The sequence below is a fragment of the Penicillium lagena genome (genome assembly GCF_028827675.1).
Source record: "Penicillium lagena strain IBT 129212 chromosome Unknown utg000002l_segment0_segment0, whole genome shotgun sequence".
In the NCBI taxonomy this organism is placed as follows: Eukaryota; Fungi; Ascomycota; class Eurotiomycetes; order Eurotiales; family Aspergillaceae; genus Penicillium; species Penicillium lagena.
This window is the reverse complement of record NW_026623223.1, coordinates 981,819-998,888: the sequence shown is the minus strand read 5'-3', so window position 1 is coordinate 998,888 and position 17,070 is coordinate 981,819. Positions and strand designations below refer to the sequence as shown.

At 51.3% G+C, this 17,070-nt stretch overlaps 8 protein-coding genes across 8 annotated transcripts; 4 read left to right on the top strand and 4 right to left on the bottom strand.

Annotated features, from left to right (window-relative positions):
* Window positions 1–503: 503 nt before the first annotated feature.
* N7510_003154 (uncharacterized protein) lies at window positions 504–2,201 on the top strand (the record flags this gene model as incomplete). The annotated part of the gene is made up of 1 exon (XM_056975081.1): window positions 504–2,201. One exon carries the CDS (start codon window positions 504–506, stop codon window positions 2,199–2,201), a length of 1,698 nt encoding a protein of 565 aa, XP_056835037.1.
* A 531-nt stretch (window positions 2,202–2,732) lies between these two features.
* Window positions 2,733–3,753, top strand: N7510_003153 (glycoside hydrolase family 43 protein; the record flags this gene model as incomplete). The annotated part of the gene is made up of 2 exons (XM_056975080.1): window positions 2,733–3,023; window positions 3,082–3,753. 2 exons carry the CDS (start codon window positions 2,733–2,735, stop codon window positions 3,751–3,753), a joined length of 963 nt encoding a protein of 320 aa, XP_056835036.1.
* A 177-nt stretch (window positions 3,754–3,930) lies between these two features.
* Window positions 3,931–5,024, top strand: N7510_003152 (homocysteine S-methyltransferase family protein; the record flags this gene model as incomplete). Its single annotated transcript, XM_056975079.1, has 3 exons — window positions 3,931–4,301; window positions 4,342–4,825; window positions 4,884–5,024. The coding sequence occupies 3 exons, from the start codon at window positions 3,931–3,933 to the stop codon at window positions 5,022–5,024; spliced, it is 996 nt and encodes a 331-aa protein (XP_056835035.1).
* A 401-nt stretch (window positions 5,025–5,425) lies between these two features.
* N7510_003151 (uncharacterized protein) lies at window positions 5,426–7,060 on the bottom strand (the record flags this gene model as incomplete). The annotated part of the gene is made up of 1 exon (XM_056975078.1): window positions 5,426–7,060. One exon carries the CDS (start codon window positions 7,058–7,060, stop codon window positions 5,426–5,428), a length of 1,635 nt encoding a protein of 544 aa, XP_056835034.1.
* Window positions 7,061–8,198: 1,138 nt separating this feature from the next.
* N7510_003150 (uncharacterized protein) lies at window positions 8,199–12,618 on the top strand (the record flags this gene model as incomplete). Its single annotated transcript, XM_056975077.1, has 6 exons — window positions 8,199–8,452; window positions 8,504–8,816; window positions 8,870–10,593; window positions 10,645–11,413; window positions 11,952–12,071; window positions 12,139–12,618. The coding sequence occupies 6 exons, from the start codon at window positions 8,199–8,201 to the stop codon at window positions 12,616–12,618; spliced, it is 3,660 nt and encodes a 1,219-aa protein (XP_056835033.1).
* Window positions 12,619–12,774: 156 nt separating this feature from the next.
* N7510_003149 (zinc-binding alcohol dehydrogenase family protein) lies at window positions 12,775–13,671 on the bottom strand (the record flags this gene model as incomplete). The annotated part of the gene is made up of 1 exon (XM_056975076.1): window positions 12,775–13,671. The coding sequence occupies one exon, from the start codon at window positions 13,669–13,671 to the stop codon at window positions 12,775–12,777; it is 897 nt and encodes a 298-aa protein (XP_056835032.1).
* A 640-nt stretch (window positions 13,672–14,311) lies between these two features.
* N7510_003148 (glycosyltransferase family 69 protein) lies at window positions 14,312–15,681 on the bottom strand (the record flags this gene model as incomplete). The annotated part of the gene is made up of 2 exons (XM_056975075.1): window positions 14,312–14,730; window positions 14,850–15,681. The coding sequence occupies 2 exons, from the start codon at window positions 15,679–15,681 to the stop codon at window positions 14,312–14,314; spliced, it is 1,251 nt and encodes a 416-aa protein (XP_056835031.1).
* A 350-nt stretch (window positions 15,682–16,031) lies between these two features.
* N7510_003147 (uncharacterized protein) lies at window positions 16,032–16,817 on the bottom strand (the record flags this gene model as incomplete). Its single annotated transcript, XM_056975074.1, has 2 exons — window positions 16,032–16,672; window positions 16,727–16,817. 2 exons carry the CDS (start codon window positions 16,815–16,817, stop codon window positions 16,032–16,034), a joined length of 732 nt encoding a protein of 243 aa, XP_056835030.1.
* Window positions 16,818–17,070: the final 253 nt, after the last annotated feature.

Below are 17,070 nucleotides of genomic sequence, written 5' to 3'. Positions count from 1 at the left end.
TTTGCATTAAGGTAGTAGCTCAGGCAGGGATAGACTATAAGCAAAATGCATCGGCTTCTGTAGCTCCTCTTCGTCTATCTGCCACCAAGCCCTAATGTAACCATTGAGCTCTTCCCCGCAACACCGGGTGTAGCCGCTCAACACTGGCCGATAACAAAACCCCTAGTTTGGTAAGAATGCGGAGTAAGGCGACGCAAAAGGAAGGCCGAGCACTTCGAAGTGGTATTAAACCCACCACTCGGATCGCCCAGCGACATTATTTGGCATTTTATCGGCTTCTAGGCCCGACAAAATAGTAATATCCTACTGTGGTACTCAATTATTGCCGATAGGGCCGTTGGTTGTCACTTAGGTCTACCCGGCCTCTCGCTGGTCGGAATTCCCTATCTTCTTCAACTACCCATTTTCTGAGCCTGTCTGCACCAATCCCGGGACACTTTAACTTTCTCCCCAACGATAACAGCATCCAAGGACGAAAGCTCTCGTACGCATTTAGCTGCGTCATGGTTTCTGCCAATTCGGATCGTGGCATAGCCCTTCGGCGCGCGCAAGGGGACACGATCCGCGACTGGATTGAACGCTTCAATGAAGACTTGAAGGATATCAAAAAATTCTTTCCAATCAGAATATCCCCAAAGAGGGCTGACAAACTGCGCCAATTTCTCATGTCTGAACTCGATGCCCTGCATGAGCAACCTTTTGATCTTTACGACCAACAAGAGAAAGTCGACTACCTCCTTGTAGAGAACTACATCGAAAGACAACTACGGCAAATGCAACTCGATTTCAAACAGGATTATAGAATGGCACCCTTGCTCCCGTTTGCAAGCACGTTGGTGGAGCTATGCGAGGCTCGAGCTCTAGTGCTTCCAATGGATTCAAAAGATGCCGCACAGAAACTCTTCGAGACGCAGGTACAAATTACAAGCTTAATTGAAAAGATCGACCAAGGCTCCGATGAAGTGACCACGAGTAAGACAAGTGCATTTCGTGCCTCGAGAACTATCGACTCTCTTAGAGGCCATCTGAAGGAGTGGTTTGGCTTCTATAAAGGATATGATCCCTCGTTCGACTGGTGGGTGGCACAACCTTACAACGCGATGGACAAGTCTCTTGAAGATGCTTCTGCCAGTATTCGCGAGAAGCTGGTTGGAATACAACCAGGCAATAAAGATGCAATTGTGGGCGATCCCATCGGGCGCGACGGATTGGTCGACGAATTGCTAGCCGAAATGATTCCTTACACGCCGGAGGAGATTATTGCGATTGGCAACCAGGAATTTGACTGGTGTATCAATGAAATGAAGAAGGCATCTCGCAGCATGGGTTACAAGGACAATTGGAAAGCGGCCCTGGAAGAAGTTAAGGATGACTATGTTGAGCCTGGCAAGCAGATTCAGCTAGTCCGGGACCTGGTGCAAGAAGCAGTCTCGTTTGTCGAGGACCACAAGCTAGTCACGGTCCCAGAAATTGCAAAAGAAACTTGGCAAATGTTTATGATGACGCCGGAGCGCCAGAAAGTGAACCCTTTTTTCCTTGGTGGAGAGTCAATCATTGTCTCGTACCCTACTGACTCAATGGACCATGAAGCCAAGCTGATGAGTATGCGTGGAAACAACATCCATTTCTCGCGCGCCACGGTCTTCCATGAGATGATCCCTGGTCATCACTTGCAAATGCACATCAATGCGAGACATCGACCATACCGACGTCTCTTCGACACGCCATTCTGGATTGAGGGATGGTCCTTGTACTGGGAGTTTATTCTGTGGGATGACGATCGGTTCAAAAAGACGCCCCAAAACCGGATCGGAATGCTGTTCTGGCGACTCCATCGATGCGCCCGTATTATCTTCTCTCTCAACTTCCATCTTGGCAAGATGACCCCACAGGAGTGTATTGATCTTCTCGTGGACAAAGTTGGCCACGAAGGCGCTACAGCTGAAGGAGAGGTGAGGCGATCGTTGAACGGCGATTATTCGCCTCTGTATCAGGCTGGGTACATGCTGGGAGCATTACAAATTTATGCCCTGCGGAAGGAGGTTGTTGAGACAGGTCGCATGGCGGAGATTGACTTCCACGATCGGTTTTTGAAGGAGAATCGCATGCCGATCGAGTTGATGCGAGCATTAATGCAGGATCTGCCACTGAGCCCGGACTACACACCGTGCTGGAAATTTTACAGCTTTCGCAATCACTAGCACCGAGGCTCTCTTGAGTTTTTTTTTAAAAGAAGCTCTGTGGGATTTTAACCTCCAGCAGCGGCTTATCTGAGAGAGCTGTTGCTGAATGCCTTGTGTGGCGCGGTTTTTTGCTTTTGTTTTAGCTGCCCAATAACATCCAGATAATCCTTTTCCGATGGCCTCAGCGTCACGCCGATCTGCCTTGAACAACCAAGGGAATCTGCCTTAAAAGGGACCGGACTCATGTTGCGTATCCTCTCTTTGGTTTAGCTGTCGAGATGATCAGCATGAGCATGTGGAGTCGTGGGGGCTACCTTCTCCTCTTCCCTGGCGCGCCTTGCCATTCTGGGGCGATGTTTCAGGGGTCTTGGCTAGTTTCGGTGGCAATGCAGCATTGCAGAAAAAGGCGCCGGAGTAATCCACATCAGTAAACACCGCGGGTCTGGAGAGTGTCACATATATAAACACAGGTAGTACTCTCGCACTCGATACCCCTGACTGGTCGACTTCAACAAACATAGTGTCAACTAGGCCGAACATACTTCAACCATGGCACGCAGAGCACTGTTTCCAGTCTTATACACACTCCTTTTTAATAAATTGGCGTTGGCCGAGCCTGTTCAAGTACTAGACACGGATTTTCCAGACCCTTGTCTGATTCAGACGACTGATGGATACTATGCTTTTGCTACCTCGGGTAATGGTGTGAATGTACAGATTGCCTCATCGTCAGACTTTTCCACGTGGGAGCTTATGTCCGGTGTGGATGCTCTGCCAGGCCCATTTCCGTCATGGGTAGCTTCCTCCCCTGCAGTGTGGGCTCCTGATGTAAATCAAATGGTACGTTCATTAATCTCAAAAGTAATTGTCACAATAAATATTCACATTACCAATACAGGAGGATGGCACGTTTGTCATGTACTTTTCCGCTGCCTCCAGTGAAGATGACAGCAAGCACTGTGTCGGAGCTGCCACATCCAGCAGCATCACAGGGCCCTACACCCCAGAGGATAACTACCTAGCCTGTCCACTGGACCAAGGCGGTGCCATTGATGCAGACGGGTTCAACGACGGAGGCACATACTACGTCGTCTACAAGATAGACGGTAACAGCCTCGATGGCGACGGCACCACACATCCCACCCCCATCATGCTACAAGAAGTCGAGTCCGATGGTGTCACACTATCCGGTGATGCGACTGAGCTTCTCGACCGTGATGATGCGGATGGACCGCTCATCGAGGCTCCCAGCTTGGTGAATGTGGGTGGGACGTACTATCTCTCCTTCTCGTCCAATATGTATGACACAACGCTGTACGATGTGAGCTATGCAACGGCCAGCTCTGTGACCGGCCCATATACCAAAGCTCAGGCCCCAGATGCGCCACTTCTTGTGTCTGGAGATCCAAGCAATGTTGGCAATCTAGCGGGACCTGGCGGTTCAGACTTCTCTTCTGATGGCACCAAGATTGTATTCCATGCTTTTCTGAACGGCGTGAATATCAGTGACGGGCGGGCTATGTGGACCTCTGGCATCAGCTGTTCCGGGGGTGTGATCAGTTTGGCTTAAACATTGATTTTAACCAATTATACTTTAAATTTATGTTTACTTTCAGTGAATGGAAGAGAAAGTGGTCGATTCCGATTATGTAACACCTCGGTGTTCCACGTCGTCCTTCGATCCACCTTACTCGTCAGGCCATTCTCCGAATACTCAAGCATCAGAAATTAAAGATCCCCTCGCGAGATGGCCTCAGTGCAGATTCTGGACGGTGGCCTGGGAACATCCTTGCAAGACAAATACGGAGTCAAGTTCGACTCCTCCACCCCACTCTGGGCATCCCACTTGCTGGTCGCTGATCCAGCAACCCTACAAGCCTGCCAGCAGGATTTCGTGGCTGCTGGCACAGATGTGCTTCTGACAGCAACCTACCAAGTATCTGCCGAGGGGTTTGAACGAACAAAAACCGCAGATTTCCCAAGTGGCGTCCCGAAAAGTGCAATCGGGCCTTTTCTTCGTACCGCGCTAGATGTTGCAGAGCAGGCAAAGGCCAGTGCAAACACCAAGATTGCTCTCAGCTTGGGCCCATATGGCGCGTGCATGATCCCAGGACAGGAGTACAGTGGCAAATATGACGTTGAGCATGATAATGAAGAGGCCCTATTTCGCTGGCATCTCGATCGACTGCGCCTCTTTGCGGGAGGCTGAGAAGAATCTAATCCAGCGTGTGCAGTATGTTGCCTTTGAGACATTGCCGCGCCTCGATGAGGTTCGTGCTGTTAGAAGAGCAATTCGTGCTGCGGCGATTGAAGTCCCGTTCTGGATCTCGTGTGTCTTTCCTGAAAAGGATGATGTTCTACCAGACGGGAGTTCAATTGAGCAGGTTGTCAGTGCTGCTGTGGATTTAAGAGAAGGTGCTGGCGCTCCGTGGGGCATTGGAATCAACTGCACGAAAATACACAAGCTTCCGAATTTGGTGAGCAAGTTCGGCGACAGTGTTGCGGCCAGAGTGGCTGCTGGCCATCTGGCAACTGCCCCTTGTCTTGTCTTGTATCCCGACGGGACCAATGGCGAGATTTACAACACATCCACGCAAACATGGGAGAGGCCGACCAATGCCAGAGATGACGCAAAAAAACGGGTAAGGACAGAAATTGTGAGCCTGGTAGAAAGATAGGCAATGGCTAATTCGATTGCAGTGCCCTTGGGAATTACAGCTTGCTCAAGTTGTCCAAGATGCGACAGCAAGTGGAAATTTTCACTCGTTCCTTGTTGGTGGCTGTTGCAAGGCTTCTCATGCAGATATTGAAAAACTTCATGATCGACTCAAAAATCAGTGATTTATTCGAGCTTCTCATAGATAACTACAGAAATATATTCATGACGAAGAATACCAGGATCCTTTTCCCTCTTTTCCCTTCCTCGTTCTTGCATCCGACCCTAGTCGTCATATGGGGTCGAAGCAAGCAAAAGAATAGATTAACCAGAGGATGGGGTCAGGCTACCTACCAAATTCAGGATTAATTAAAACGGTGGTGATTGAGCTTTTTAAGAAAAACCGCAAGTACCTTTTGTATGGGAACCTCACACAAAAGGTAAAATGATAAGTGGACTGAAAGATATTTAGTCCATCAGCGAGAAAAATGAGGGCCTGCGAAGGGGCCGGTATAACGAATATCAAGGTGGCAAATAGATTGATAAATAGGCTCAACTAGGCACGTATATATACAAAGGCCTAAATTCAAGCAAGCCAGTCAAGAAATCGCCTCCACGGCGTTTGCGGATATTCTTGTTCAATGATTTCACCCTCCTGGAGACGGCCAGACCATAAATCGATAGTGGCGGCGCGCTGAAACTTGGTTCGTTTAATGATTTTCCAGGCAATGATTGGAACAATGAAGATCGGAATGCCAATGTACGAAGCGACAAAACTTGACGTAGACCAGTTACCCTTGAGGAAAACGGGAAAACCGGCAATGAGAGTGATAATGGTCGAGCCGATGAAGCCCACCCATGCCGCATACGGTTGCAGGGGCGACTTCCAGGGCAAGGTATCTCGGCTAATACCCTGCGCCTTCATCGCGGCGTAAAAGCGAATGTAGCAGAAGCTGAGGGTGGCCCAGGCGATTAATCCGGCAACTGTACTGAGGTTCAGAAGCCAAGTAAAAGCCTGTGATGCACCGCCTTTCCCGAGACTCAGATACGCTAACGGTCCGAAGAGCCAGGCGGTAAAAACAGCCACGTATGGCACGCCCTTTTTGTTGACACGACCAAATATTTGGGGTAGCTGATGATCCGTAGTCATGGCCACGATCATGCGTGAGCCAACCCAGCAGTAGGAGTTGCCCGCGGACCACGCAGCAACGAGAATGCAGGCATTCACAATAGAGGGCAGAGCACTGATCCCGGCCTCCTTAATCGCAATAACGAATGGCGAGCTGTTTGCGTTATCCGCGGCTGAGACAAGAGCTTTGTTATTTGGGTTGACAATGATCCCAATAAGGAGAGCACCCAAAACGTAGAAGAAAGCAATGCGGTATGTTACCCGACGTGCAGCCTTTGGGATCGCACGGTGCGGATCGACAGATTCGGCAGCCGTGATGACGACAGTCTCGACACCAATGAAGCTGAACGAGGCGTTGACGAACGAAGACAAGAATCCAAGAAAGTGACCCGTTGGGCCGGTGATGCCGTTATAGTCCGTCCAGGCTCCAGGATCGTGCCAAAAGCGGAAGCCGATGGTCTCATGGTTCGGTCCACCACCAGCGGTTATGACGATGGACACAATAACCAGGCCTAAGAAGCAGAGGACCTTAATGGCGCCACCGATCACTTCGGTTTCGCCATAGAACCGGACGCTCATTAGGTTGATGGCCAAGATCAGTACGAGTCCCACAGTGATGACCACGGCCGGTGTCAGATCTGTCCAGTAGGAGACAATAACCGCAGCAGCCGATGTCTCCGAGGCGATAGCGATAGTGTAACAGTAACCGTATGAGATAGCGAGTGAGAAGCCCACGGATGGATCAATGAAGCGGGTAGCCCAGTGCGGAAACGATCCGGCCGTGGGGAGTAGCGTTGCCAACTCGGCGATACTCTGCATCACGCACCACAGTACCATTCCGACGATGATGAACGCCAGCAGCAGTCCAGCCGGACCGGCTTTGGCGTATGCAGCGCCCGTTCCCACGAAGAGACCAGTGCCGATGCCGCTGCAGAAACCGATCATGGTGACCTGATAGTTCCGCAGACGTCGCTGCGTGGCTCCACGGCCACCGACATTGAAGTGAATCTCATCCTTCAAATTCGCTTCATAGTCGCCAAAGTTGGCCGTAGCCGGCTCGATGGCGTCTTGAGCAAAAGCGGACTTCTCCATGGCGGGTGATGTTGAGACGGTCATGATCCACCCATGCAGGATCTGCCCCGGATGAACTGCAGGAATTCTAGAAAGTTGCTAGCAGGTGAGAACAGCTGTATATATTTTTCTTTTTAGCTTCTGAAAATCTTCAATCACGACATTTGGTTCCGACTCTGCACCACATTGACTTTCTCCACTTAACCGAAGCTCATTGGGTCGAATCCTTCACGACCCCACTTAATCTTGAAGATGGTCAAATCGCGGAAGAAACGATGAAAGAGTGCGTCAGTCTTGAGACAGAGCACGTTATGGGAAAAGTACAGAATAATAGGAATACGCATGCATCCGTGCTACCTACCCAGTTTAGTGACAGCCCACGTTGAGATTGCTCCGATCTTGCCATGATTCTTGTCTCTGTGGAACCTTGGAAGCGGGCCGGAAAATGCTTGGCAGGGTCAAGATTATTCACAAATTCGTGCGGCTGGGATAGTGTAATTTTAACGAGTGCCTGTAATTAGGGTTGACAGCATCGGGCGGCAATATAACACAAATTGCGAAACAACTACAGACCAACCGCCGAGATGGCTAGACCGTTAGTTACATATTTAATGCCTAATCTTTCAGGCATCAATATTTAATGTCTACAATTAATAATTGATGACACGCATTATTATTGTTATGCACGTAGATTTAGTATTGTGTTCTATCGAGCCATCCACATCTGGATCTTGGCAAGACCAATTCCTTTGAGAATAGTATTTAGACCAACCTGCTCTCAGAAAGGGGTTGGATCTATCAAGGCCCAACAGAACACAACGATTGATTTTGTGCTCTCCGACTCGCACCGGGCCGGATCGTGCGAAGATCAGCTCCAAGCAGAGCAAGTTGTGGGCTGATCCGACATAGGGAAAGGCTTCAGGGGACAGCGCAGGCGTGGGGACCAACCGCCAAGGCTAATGTCCCGATCGCAATCAGTAGCGGCCGATCATCCTTCCATACTTTTCGGGTTCCGTAATCAGCCGGGTTTGAACCCCTCTCATTCTTTCCGGAGACTGCGAGGAATGCTCCTTTCCTCTTCAATCGGCTTCATCGGGATCACCTCTGCCAATTGAATAGTGGTCTCTCGCGAAATTGATGAGCAGCGTCAACTGACCTCATGTCCGAGGCTCCGCGACAAAGTAAAGTCTCCCATGGGTCTTCGCCAGGGACTCCGGCCGACGAGACCACTCGACCAGCCCAAACATTAGCACCGGTCGCCAACCAGAGGAAACTGCCGGGATGGCTAGATCATTTCAATGCGCGCGACCTCAAAGTGTTGTTTCGCTGCTCGGTAGCAGCATGGGTCGCGTCACTGTTGATCTTCATCGGGCCTTCGCATGATCAGATTGGGACTGCGACTTTTTTCGCGACGTGAGTTGCCGCGTGTTATCATGTCACAATAGTTTCTGATTGGCTTTTCAGCCTTGTTCTGTTCATAGTGCCTCCTACCGGTATCGTGTTCGTCTTCATCCTGGCAGCCCTGACGCTTCTCATCGGCATGGGTCTAGCCTGGGCATGGGGTACCATTGTCATGAAGGCTGCGATAGCCGCGCGACCGTCGTCTGATACCGAAGCTAGGCTTCAGGCCCTAGGGAAACAGGCCTACAGCCAGGCCAATGCGACAGGACAGCCCGTCTCAGCCGTTGAACAGAAGCTTATTTATGACGGCTGGATGCTGGATGCCCGGGTGACTGCTGTCTACTTTTCTCTCATATGCCTGTTTATCTATGTCTTGGTTAGTGGTCTGTGCTAAGTGTCCGTTTCAAGTGTGTTGACTGTCTCTCCTAGGCGCGTATGCGGGCTAAGAACCCTAAGTTCACGCTTACACAGATTTTCGGCACCATCATCTCGGATCTTTTCTTGACCATTGGCCCCCTGCTTCCCGCATTTAATGGAACTCTGCCCAAGCTCTTGATTGAGCCCGCAGCAATTGGAATAGGGATCGGACTGGCTTGCTGTCTGCTCTTTTTCCCCAGATCGACGTCCCACACAGTGCTCGCCGGCTTTGAGGGTCTGGCACGGCTCTTAAAAACACCTTTGGACTTTACGCTAGCCAGTCTTTCAAAAGACGGCGATCCACTAATTCTCCAAAGTCTTCGTAAAAGCAAGGCGGTCACGATTGAAGCATATCGGGGCATAGAGCCAGCGCTAGCATTTTTGCCATTGGACTTCAGTCTGGGATGGTGGAACGCGGACGACATCCAGAGTCTCAAGGAGCCGATCAGGGAGACTCTGGTTAGCAGTGTGGCTCTTCTTGAGCTTCACGTCGCGCGTTTGAGCGGGGCGACAAAGCTTGAGAAGCTGGACGAGATCATTGCCGGTCACAATCACGATTCGGACACTGAGCCCGGAAATGCCGAGCACGACGAAAAGAAGAAGAACAAGGATAGAAAGAAGCCGCATGAGGTCGGCATGCGCCAGCTACTGGATACTGTCGATCTTGTGAACGCCCTTCGCAGTCCCGAACACGAGTCTATTCGGTTGGAGACCGTCGAAGCTATTCGAGAGTCCAGCAGAGAGATACTTCCCGCTTGTCAAGAGGCCACTGAAACCGTGGCCCAAGTCATCCATGTGGTCAACTCAGCTCGATGGTTTGGTCGGCCATCTCAACAAAACTTAAATGAGGCATTGGAGCGCAGCCAATCGACCCTTCAGGCTCTTCAGGCCGTACGGAACTCATTTGCCACAGAAGCTACAGAGAGGCTGATTCAGACCTATGCGGACATCTTTGATGAAGCTGGCAAGCTGAAAAGACTTGACCAATCTACTTCCCTTTCGGTTAGGGGCATCATGATAGGAATGATTTTTGAAGAGCATATTCTCGGTGTCGCTGACTCCTGGGAGAAAGTTCTTTGTCAGATCACTGCTCTTCTGAAAGAACGCCAGAAGATCCGACTCTGGCTACCCAAAGGAGTGCGTTATGCCGTCAATTGGGTTTTCCGAAGAACCGCTGTGGCCCCGGTCATGGCCACGCAAGGGTCCGCAACCGATCCTGATATCGAAGAATCAGAATCAAAAGCAGCCCAGCAGCGTCTTCGTATCAGCAGAGGATACCGCGTGAAACGGCGGAACGGTCTGGGGCGAGCCATTCTCGGCTCGTATCACTGGCTCATCAACCCAGACGGCATGTATGCGCTACGAATGGTGGCCGTGACAATTGCCCTCGGTATTCCCGCTGTCATCCCATCAAGCGCAGGCTTCTACTTCAGGGAAAAGGGACTTTGGGGCCTCATCATGGGCCAGACAACCATGCTTATCTACATGGCCGACTTTACCTTCTCTGTTATCTCGCGGGCTATTGGCACAGTCGTCGGTGGTATTTTAGGCTTGCTGGCATGGTACATCGGGTCGGGCGATGGACCCGGCAATCCTTATGGCCTTGGCGCCATCATGGCAGTCGTGATTGTTGTTCTGATGTGGGGACGCTTATTCGCTCCTCCCGCTTTGCTCCAGGGCTGCATGATGGGCGGGGCCACTTGCATTCTCGTCGTGGGTTACAGTTACGACGATACGTAAGTTGCGACTAATTTCTTGTGTTATAGCGGCGCTGACCTAAATCTCAGGCACATCCCACAGTACGGCAACCCTGGTGTAGGGTACAACGTGTTTTGGCGACGACTCGTGCTCGTTTTCGTAGGGTTTGCAGCTGCCATAATCGTGCAACTCTTCCCACGACCACCCTCTGCCTCGCGGCATATCTGCAAATCGCTCTCAAACGTCATCCGTTCCCTTTCTGACCACTACGCCCTTCTTCTCTCATGCTGGGGCCAGTCCGATCGCAATGCGGGGCTGGTAGCCGAGAAGATCGCGGTCGAGCTTGGTGAAATACTCAATTCACTGAACGGACCTATTGCGATGCTCCGCTTCGAGTTCTCCGGCTCGCCATTCGACAGCGACCGTCTAGCCCAGGTAAAATCCCTCTGCGAGGATCTAAACCGGAACGTCGCCCGACTGTTGTATCTCTCTGCGTCGCTCCCAGAGTACCTGCAGGCACGTCTCGCACGTTATGTTGGTCTTCTCGATCACCGCAATATTGGCGATATCATGGTCGTGCTAGGAGTCGTGGAACAAGCGCTTAAAACCGGAGACCCGCTACCGGAAGTCCTACCCACTCCACTGCTTAAACGCTGCCACGAGTTTTGGCAATCACGTCATGTGGATATTGTGCTCAGTACAGAAACGATCCGTGATGAGAATTACCGGAAGTTCTGCGTTGCGGTTAGCTCCTACCTTAAGTTCCTGGCCGCCATCGATGATCTGGTGCTTGTCATGAAGGGCACACTGGGCGAGTCTCATATTGTTAGCCGAGAGTTGATGCACGACGAGTACGGGGTGTAAATATAGCCTCTCTATATAAAGATTCTCCGTGACGGACGAATTGAGTGCCTCATGTTACTTAGCATAAATCCCTTGTCGCCTCCCCGTGGCCTCTAGCTCTACAAACAGTACTAGAAGCTGCCAGTTTCAAGTTGCAGAGATCTTCTAGCTGCCAGTTTCAAGTTGCAGAGATCCTAGGGCTGAGTCCACGTTGTAGAGTACTCTCTTCGAACAGCCTCAATATCGAATGTTGAATAAATCTAGTGATATTCTCTGCCGAAACCAATATTGTTGGATATAAGCGTGGCTAGTTAAAGCCGTTGACCGAAATTTCTCCGCACGCCATCAGTTTTTCTCCTCAGTGGGTCGGTTCCCCTCACGGCGGCCGCCGAACCCTTAAAATGCACGGCCTTCCCCCCAACCGAAAAAAAAAACACCGAACACCATCCTTGTTTGGCTTTGCAGCATGCCCCCTTCCCGCCTCGCCCGCCTTCCCCCGTGGATGAGCCACTGGCTGGGCTATCGCTCAGAGACCCCAGCGCCATTAAACAAGTACATCGTGGCTGGCTGGTCCTTCCTAGCCGCGTTCTGCGGTCTGTCCGTCTTGCAGGGCCTCTTCAACTACTCGGATTATTTTAAAGAGCGCCATGTGCCAGGGATCATCGCATCCTACGTGAGCTAGACCCATCTTCCCCAGGGCTCCGCACCGGTGTTGGCTAACGAGTTCTTTAACCAAATAGGGCGCATCAGCAGTCCTAGTCTTTGGCTCCATCGAGGCACCCCTGGCGCAGCCGCGCGCCCTAGTCTTTGGCCACTTTTTCAGCGCTCTGATCGGTGTCTGCATCATCAAACTGTTCAGCCTCATGCCCGATGCTGAGCGCTTCGAGTCATTACGCTGGCTGGCCGCCTCCCTTTCGACTGCCATTGCGATCGTCGTCATGCAGCTAACCGGCACCACGCACCCACCCGCCGGAGCAACAGCTCTACTTCCGGCCACTGACGAAGCGATATATCAACTGTCTTGGTACTTTTTACCTGTGATCTTGCTTTCGTCGATGTTGCTTTTGGTGTGTGCCTTGCTCATCAACAACTTGCACCGTCGATACCCTGTTTTCTGGATTGCGCCTTCTGTCCCGGCGAAACCTGCGCCTGCGCCGGTTCCGGCGCCAGTGGAGGACCCTGTACAGGACTGTGATAAGCCTCCTGAGGCATCGGTTTAATACTTGGCGACTTAGAACTTGGTTACTAATTGTGGCGTTGAGCATATATACGGGGACATAATAGAGGTTTGTATATATATTGTCGGCTGAGAATTCGATATTGAAATGAGTGAACAAATAATCTACACACTGTCCGAAAAGGCCATTCCCTTTCTTTCACAGCTGCACCACGATCTTCAGGCAACTGACACCAGCGCGCAACTCATCCAAAGCCTTATTGGCCGACTCCAAACCCCCTTCCACCACCTTAATCTTCGGACTTGGGACCAGGCTGCCACCAGCCAAATTCTCCTGCAGCCAGACATTGAATATCCAACTGGACCACTGGTTCCGCTCTGCAAGATCCTCAGGTGGGCGGACAAATGTTGTCTCCACGGTCTCTGGCGGCTTCAACTCAGTGTCGACAAGGGGCGCAATAGCCAGTTTTGCTCTCGCCTCTTGACCTTTTAATTCATTCATCAGATCCACCACAAGCTGCTGATCTCCCTGCGCCAGATACCCCTTTGTTATGTCGACCCCATCCTCCTTCGCAGCATTCTTGATCTGCGATCCAACATCCTCAGCCTTGTAGTCAAACATTCGCGTGGCGCCAAGGCTCTTGATGTAGTCATGGTGCTGCGCACTAGCCGTGGCATACACTGTGTACCCCATCACCTTAGCGGCCTGAACGGCAATGGTTCCGACACTGGTCGACGCGCCCCAGACAAGAACAACTTCCTTTTTAGCACCTGCGGGTGCCGAGAGAGGGGCGAGGGGAACGCCTGTGAAATTCCAACCATTCCAGGCCGTGAAGACCGCCAAGGGGAACACACTCCCCTCGACAAAGGACAAGGCGTCGGGCAGTACGGTCACACACTCGGCACGCACGAGGACGTAGCGCTGAAGGGCACCATAGTTCGGGGATCCCTTGTAGTAGAACGAGGAAGCTAATGCCACCACTCGTACTCCGGGCTTCAGGCTGGTGGACTGAACCTCGCTGCCGATACTGGCAACTACGCCGCCAACGTCGGAGCTCACGATCGATGGGTACTGTTCGATCAAAGGAAAGCCCATGTCTCGCTGGTAATAATCGACAGGATTAAGGGCGACGGCATGCACTTCGATAAGCAGTTCGTGGGGACCCGGGGTTGGTGTGTCGCGCAGCTCAACGACCAGTGGTCCACCCTTTTTGGGGGAGAATGGCGGCCTGGTGCTGTGTGGATGAAGCAGACATCGTTATAGATAGTTTTCTTTTGCTTGTTATTGTAACTTAGTTCTTGATACTTTCACTTTCGAGTGCATATTCGTCGCTTTTATAGCTCCGTGTTCTAGCTAGTCACGACGGACCCGTAAAACTATTAGTAATGCCGGTCTTTACCCTATCTCCGTCGTATGTGAGCCAGAGCCATGGAATTTTTTACGTCTACGATTATTGCAGATGATGCTCCATGATACCTTGCAAGACGGTGGCTAAGGAAATCCATTGGCAATTCGGAAACGTCTATCCCCGATTCCCGTTCTCCACTTAGTCGTCGGGGTCTTGATGCCCCGATCAGCTCAAAGTAGTTTAGGGATTCGAATTGCCCAACATCACACCTGAATGCGAAAAGAAAATTTACGGAGTTTGCAGACCAGAACACACGGAGATATGTCTCTACATTTTAAAACGCTAAGCTAGATATGGAGCAGCTATATGCAAGCCCAAAAATTGGGATTATGCTACATGAGCCCATCCACGAGGATGGAGGACCTGCATCTCATTCACGAGACAGAAAACACCAGGCTCGTGGTTATGTTCGCTCTGTGCAGCCCACTTTTCCACCCGATTCCGGATGGCCATTTCTTTCGGCAACGGAGAACTTGTCCAGCGGCGCAGACGATTACTCCATAGCCCCCGCAGAATCTGCCATCGGGATAGCCACTTTCCAGTCGGATTCACGGCATCGTAGGCATCGCCGTTGTACCCTACGCGTACACGGGGGTTGAGGTAAATGCCCAGGTATTTGGATAACCGGTTGTCCGCGTGGATAAGGCAACACTCCGAGCCTTCGAGATGAGCACTTGCGAGGGAATCGGGGATACCTCGGAATCTGAGTGGTGACTTGGCGTAAAAGGGACCTGCTGGCATGGCGACTAATTATCTGTTAGCTTTGAAACTGAGAGCTTTTTCGCAAACTTACCTAGGCCGTTCCAGCAACTAGTCACTGGGACAGGCGCCATGTTCTTGATAGCACGCCGAGATGACGCCGCACGGAAATACGGCCATTGCTGCATTACCGTCTCATGGCCATCAATATCTCGGAGCGCAAAGGTGTCATAGTAGTCGGGTGGCTTTGAGAAATCCAGCGAACAGGCAGCGGCATAGTTGCCCTTGTTGGTATTCAATAGTTCGACTATATCATTGCCCTGAATGGCAATAGCATAAATCAGTACAAGCATGTATGAGATGGCAGGAACAAAACCAACAGTGAAGACAACGTCGTTCAAAAACAAGACCTTGTCAAATATGATTCCCTGCTCTGCCAGCTCTGCCAGCGGCTGGAGACTCAAATTCCGCATTCGAGACAAATACGGAATTCGCCTCAGCTGGCTCTTTCCTGAAGAGGTCTTGACCCAGCCATCGCCATCGTGTGGTTTGTTCATTTCGTCCTCGTGCGTAACCGGCGAGGTAGTGATATTCCGAGGTACGTGAAGACGATCTAGCTCCTCGTCCAGCTCCGCCAGCGCACCCTTAGTCCCATCCGAGCTGCCGCTCTCGTAGATACTGATAAAAATTTTGTCGGGTCCCAACTTCTGAGCGAGGTCAAGCACGGCTTGATTCCAGTGGTTCCGTAAAATAGACTCGCTGTTCCAATTCACACCGGCGATGTAGACTCGCTCCCGTCGCTGTGGCAGTTCAATCCGTCGCCGTGGCTGTTCATGGTGAATATCGTCTGCTTTGAGTAGCCGTCGGTGGACCCAGTGGACTTCTATCCAATTCCATAATACAGAGAGGATAATCAGCGCGCGGAGTATCTGGCGTTGGCGCTGGCGGCGGCGGCGGCGGCGGACTCGGAGGCGGGAGGAGAAAGGCGAGAGGATCATGTCATGGATGAGGATTCCGGGAATGCATAGAGCCTAAAGATCAGCGCATGCTAAATTTGAGAGCGTTTGCGGAGTCGTCGACAACGTTAAGAGAACGAAGAAGAGGTGGTCATTATTGCTAGAGGGACTAGTCAATAATTAGGGGGACCCTTGTCCGAATCCAGAATAGGCGCCGCGGACCTGGTGACTTGACTAACTAAATGATTCTCGCTATGAAATTCGGTTTCAACAGTTCCTATTGTTAATTTACAATCGCTGGGAGGATAGTACCGGCGACAGCGAACAAGGGAGGGAATGTAACCCGAATTAATCAACACAACATCTCTTGCCAAGCTACCATGTGGGCTTTGCTAACCCAGCATATGACCAAACATGGCTAGCGCGGTCACTGCCACTGCAAACTTCAGTTTTGCCCCTGAACGAGTACGACTTCCCATGCCCGTTTGAGTCGCCGATGCAATAGAGCCAGTCGGAGTGCCACTCGTGATGCGAGTACTAACTCCTTGTACCCATGGCTGGCCCGGGAGCGAGTCAGAGCTCTTTTCCACCTCTGCTACACTTAGCACTTTGTTCTCCAGCAAGGCACAATCCACCCTTGTCAATTCCGCTCTAATACTGTTGGTGACCGAGATGGGAAGGTCAAACACGGTGTAGTAGTCGGTGCCGTTCCAGCGAAAGGACTGGTGCATGGAGATATTATATTCTCCCCGATCAGAAGAGCTGCCGCCGTTGCCGACCATGCAATTGGGCCACTCCCAGTTCACATGCTTGACGGTGGAGGAGGGCTCAAGATCTAGTACTGGGCCGACATACCCTTGGAGATTGTCTGATGGCACTGTGCCATTGGAGATGGTGAAATTGTGCGAGAGCGATTCGGATGTCAAGAATAACGTGATGTTGTGGAAGAGAGTGGGGGAGTTGGCGGACTGTGTGGAGGGTGGCCATGGCAGCCGTCCGTCTCCGGAGACATCAATTGCGACTTGAAGGTATTCTGTATCGTGGGTCAGTTAAGATGTCAACGGAGTTGGAGAATCGATGAACGCACGCCCACCCTCGGGGGTGTAGGGCTGTGGGGAATCGACAATCGCCAGGCCAGGCGTGTAGATCTGGCCGTTCACAATAGTAAAGTTACCCATGGTTTGGCTGCGTAGAACTCCCAAGGTTCAAGATCGAGATGATGAGTTTGGGGGAGGTTTTCGCTGCCAAGGCCTCATTTCCGGGGCCTCCGTCTCCTCCTTGACGGTTTGAGATTAATTAATTTCGACGGTTGTTGTGGTCGGCGGCGCCACACCGTCAAGATAATCAAATTCTCCGACCAGAATAGTTATGCCCTAGAACACTGGGTATCCGTTTAGGATGTAACGACATACAAAGTAAGCTTTCTGACAA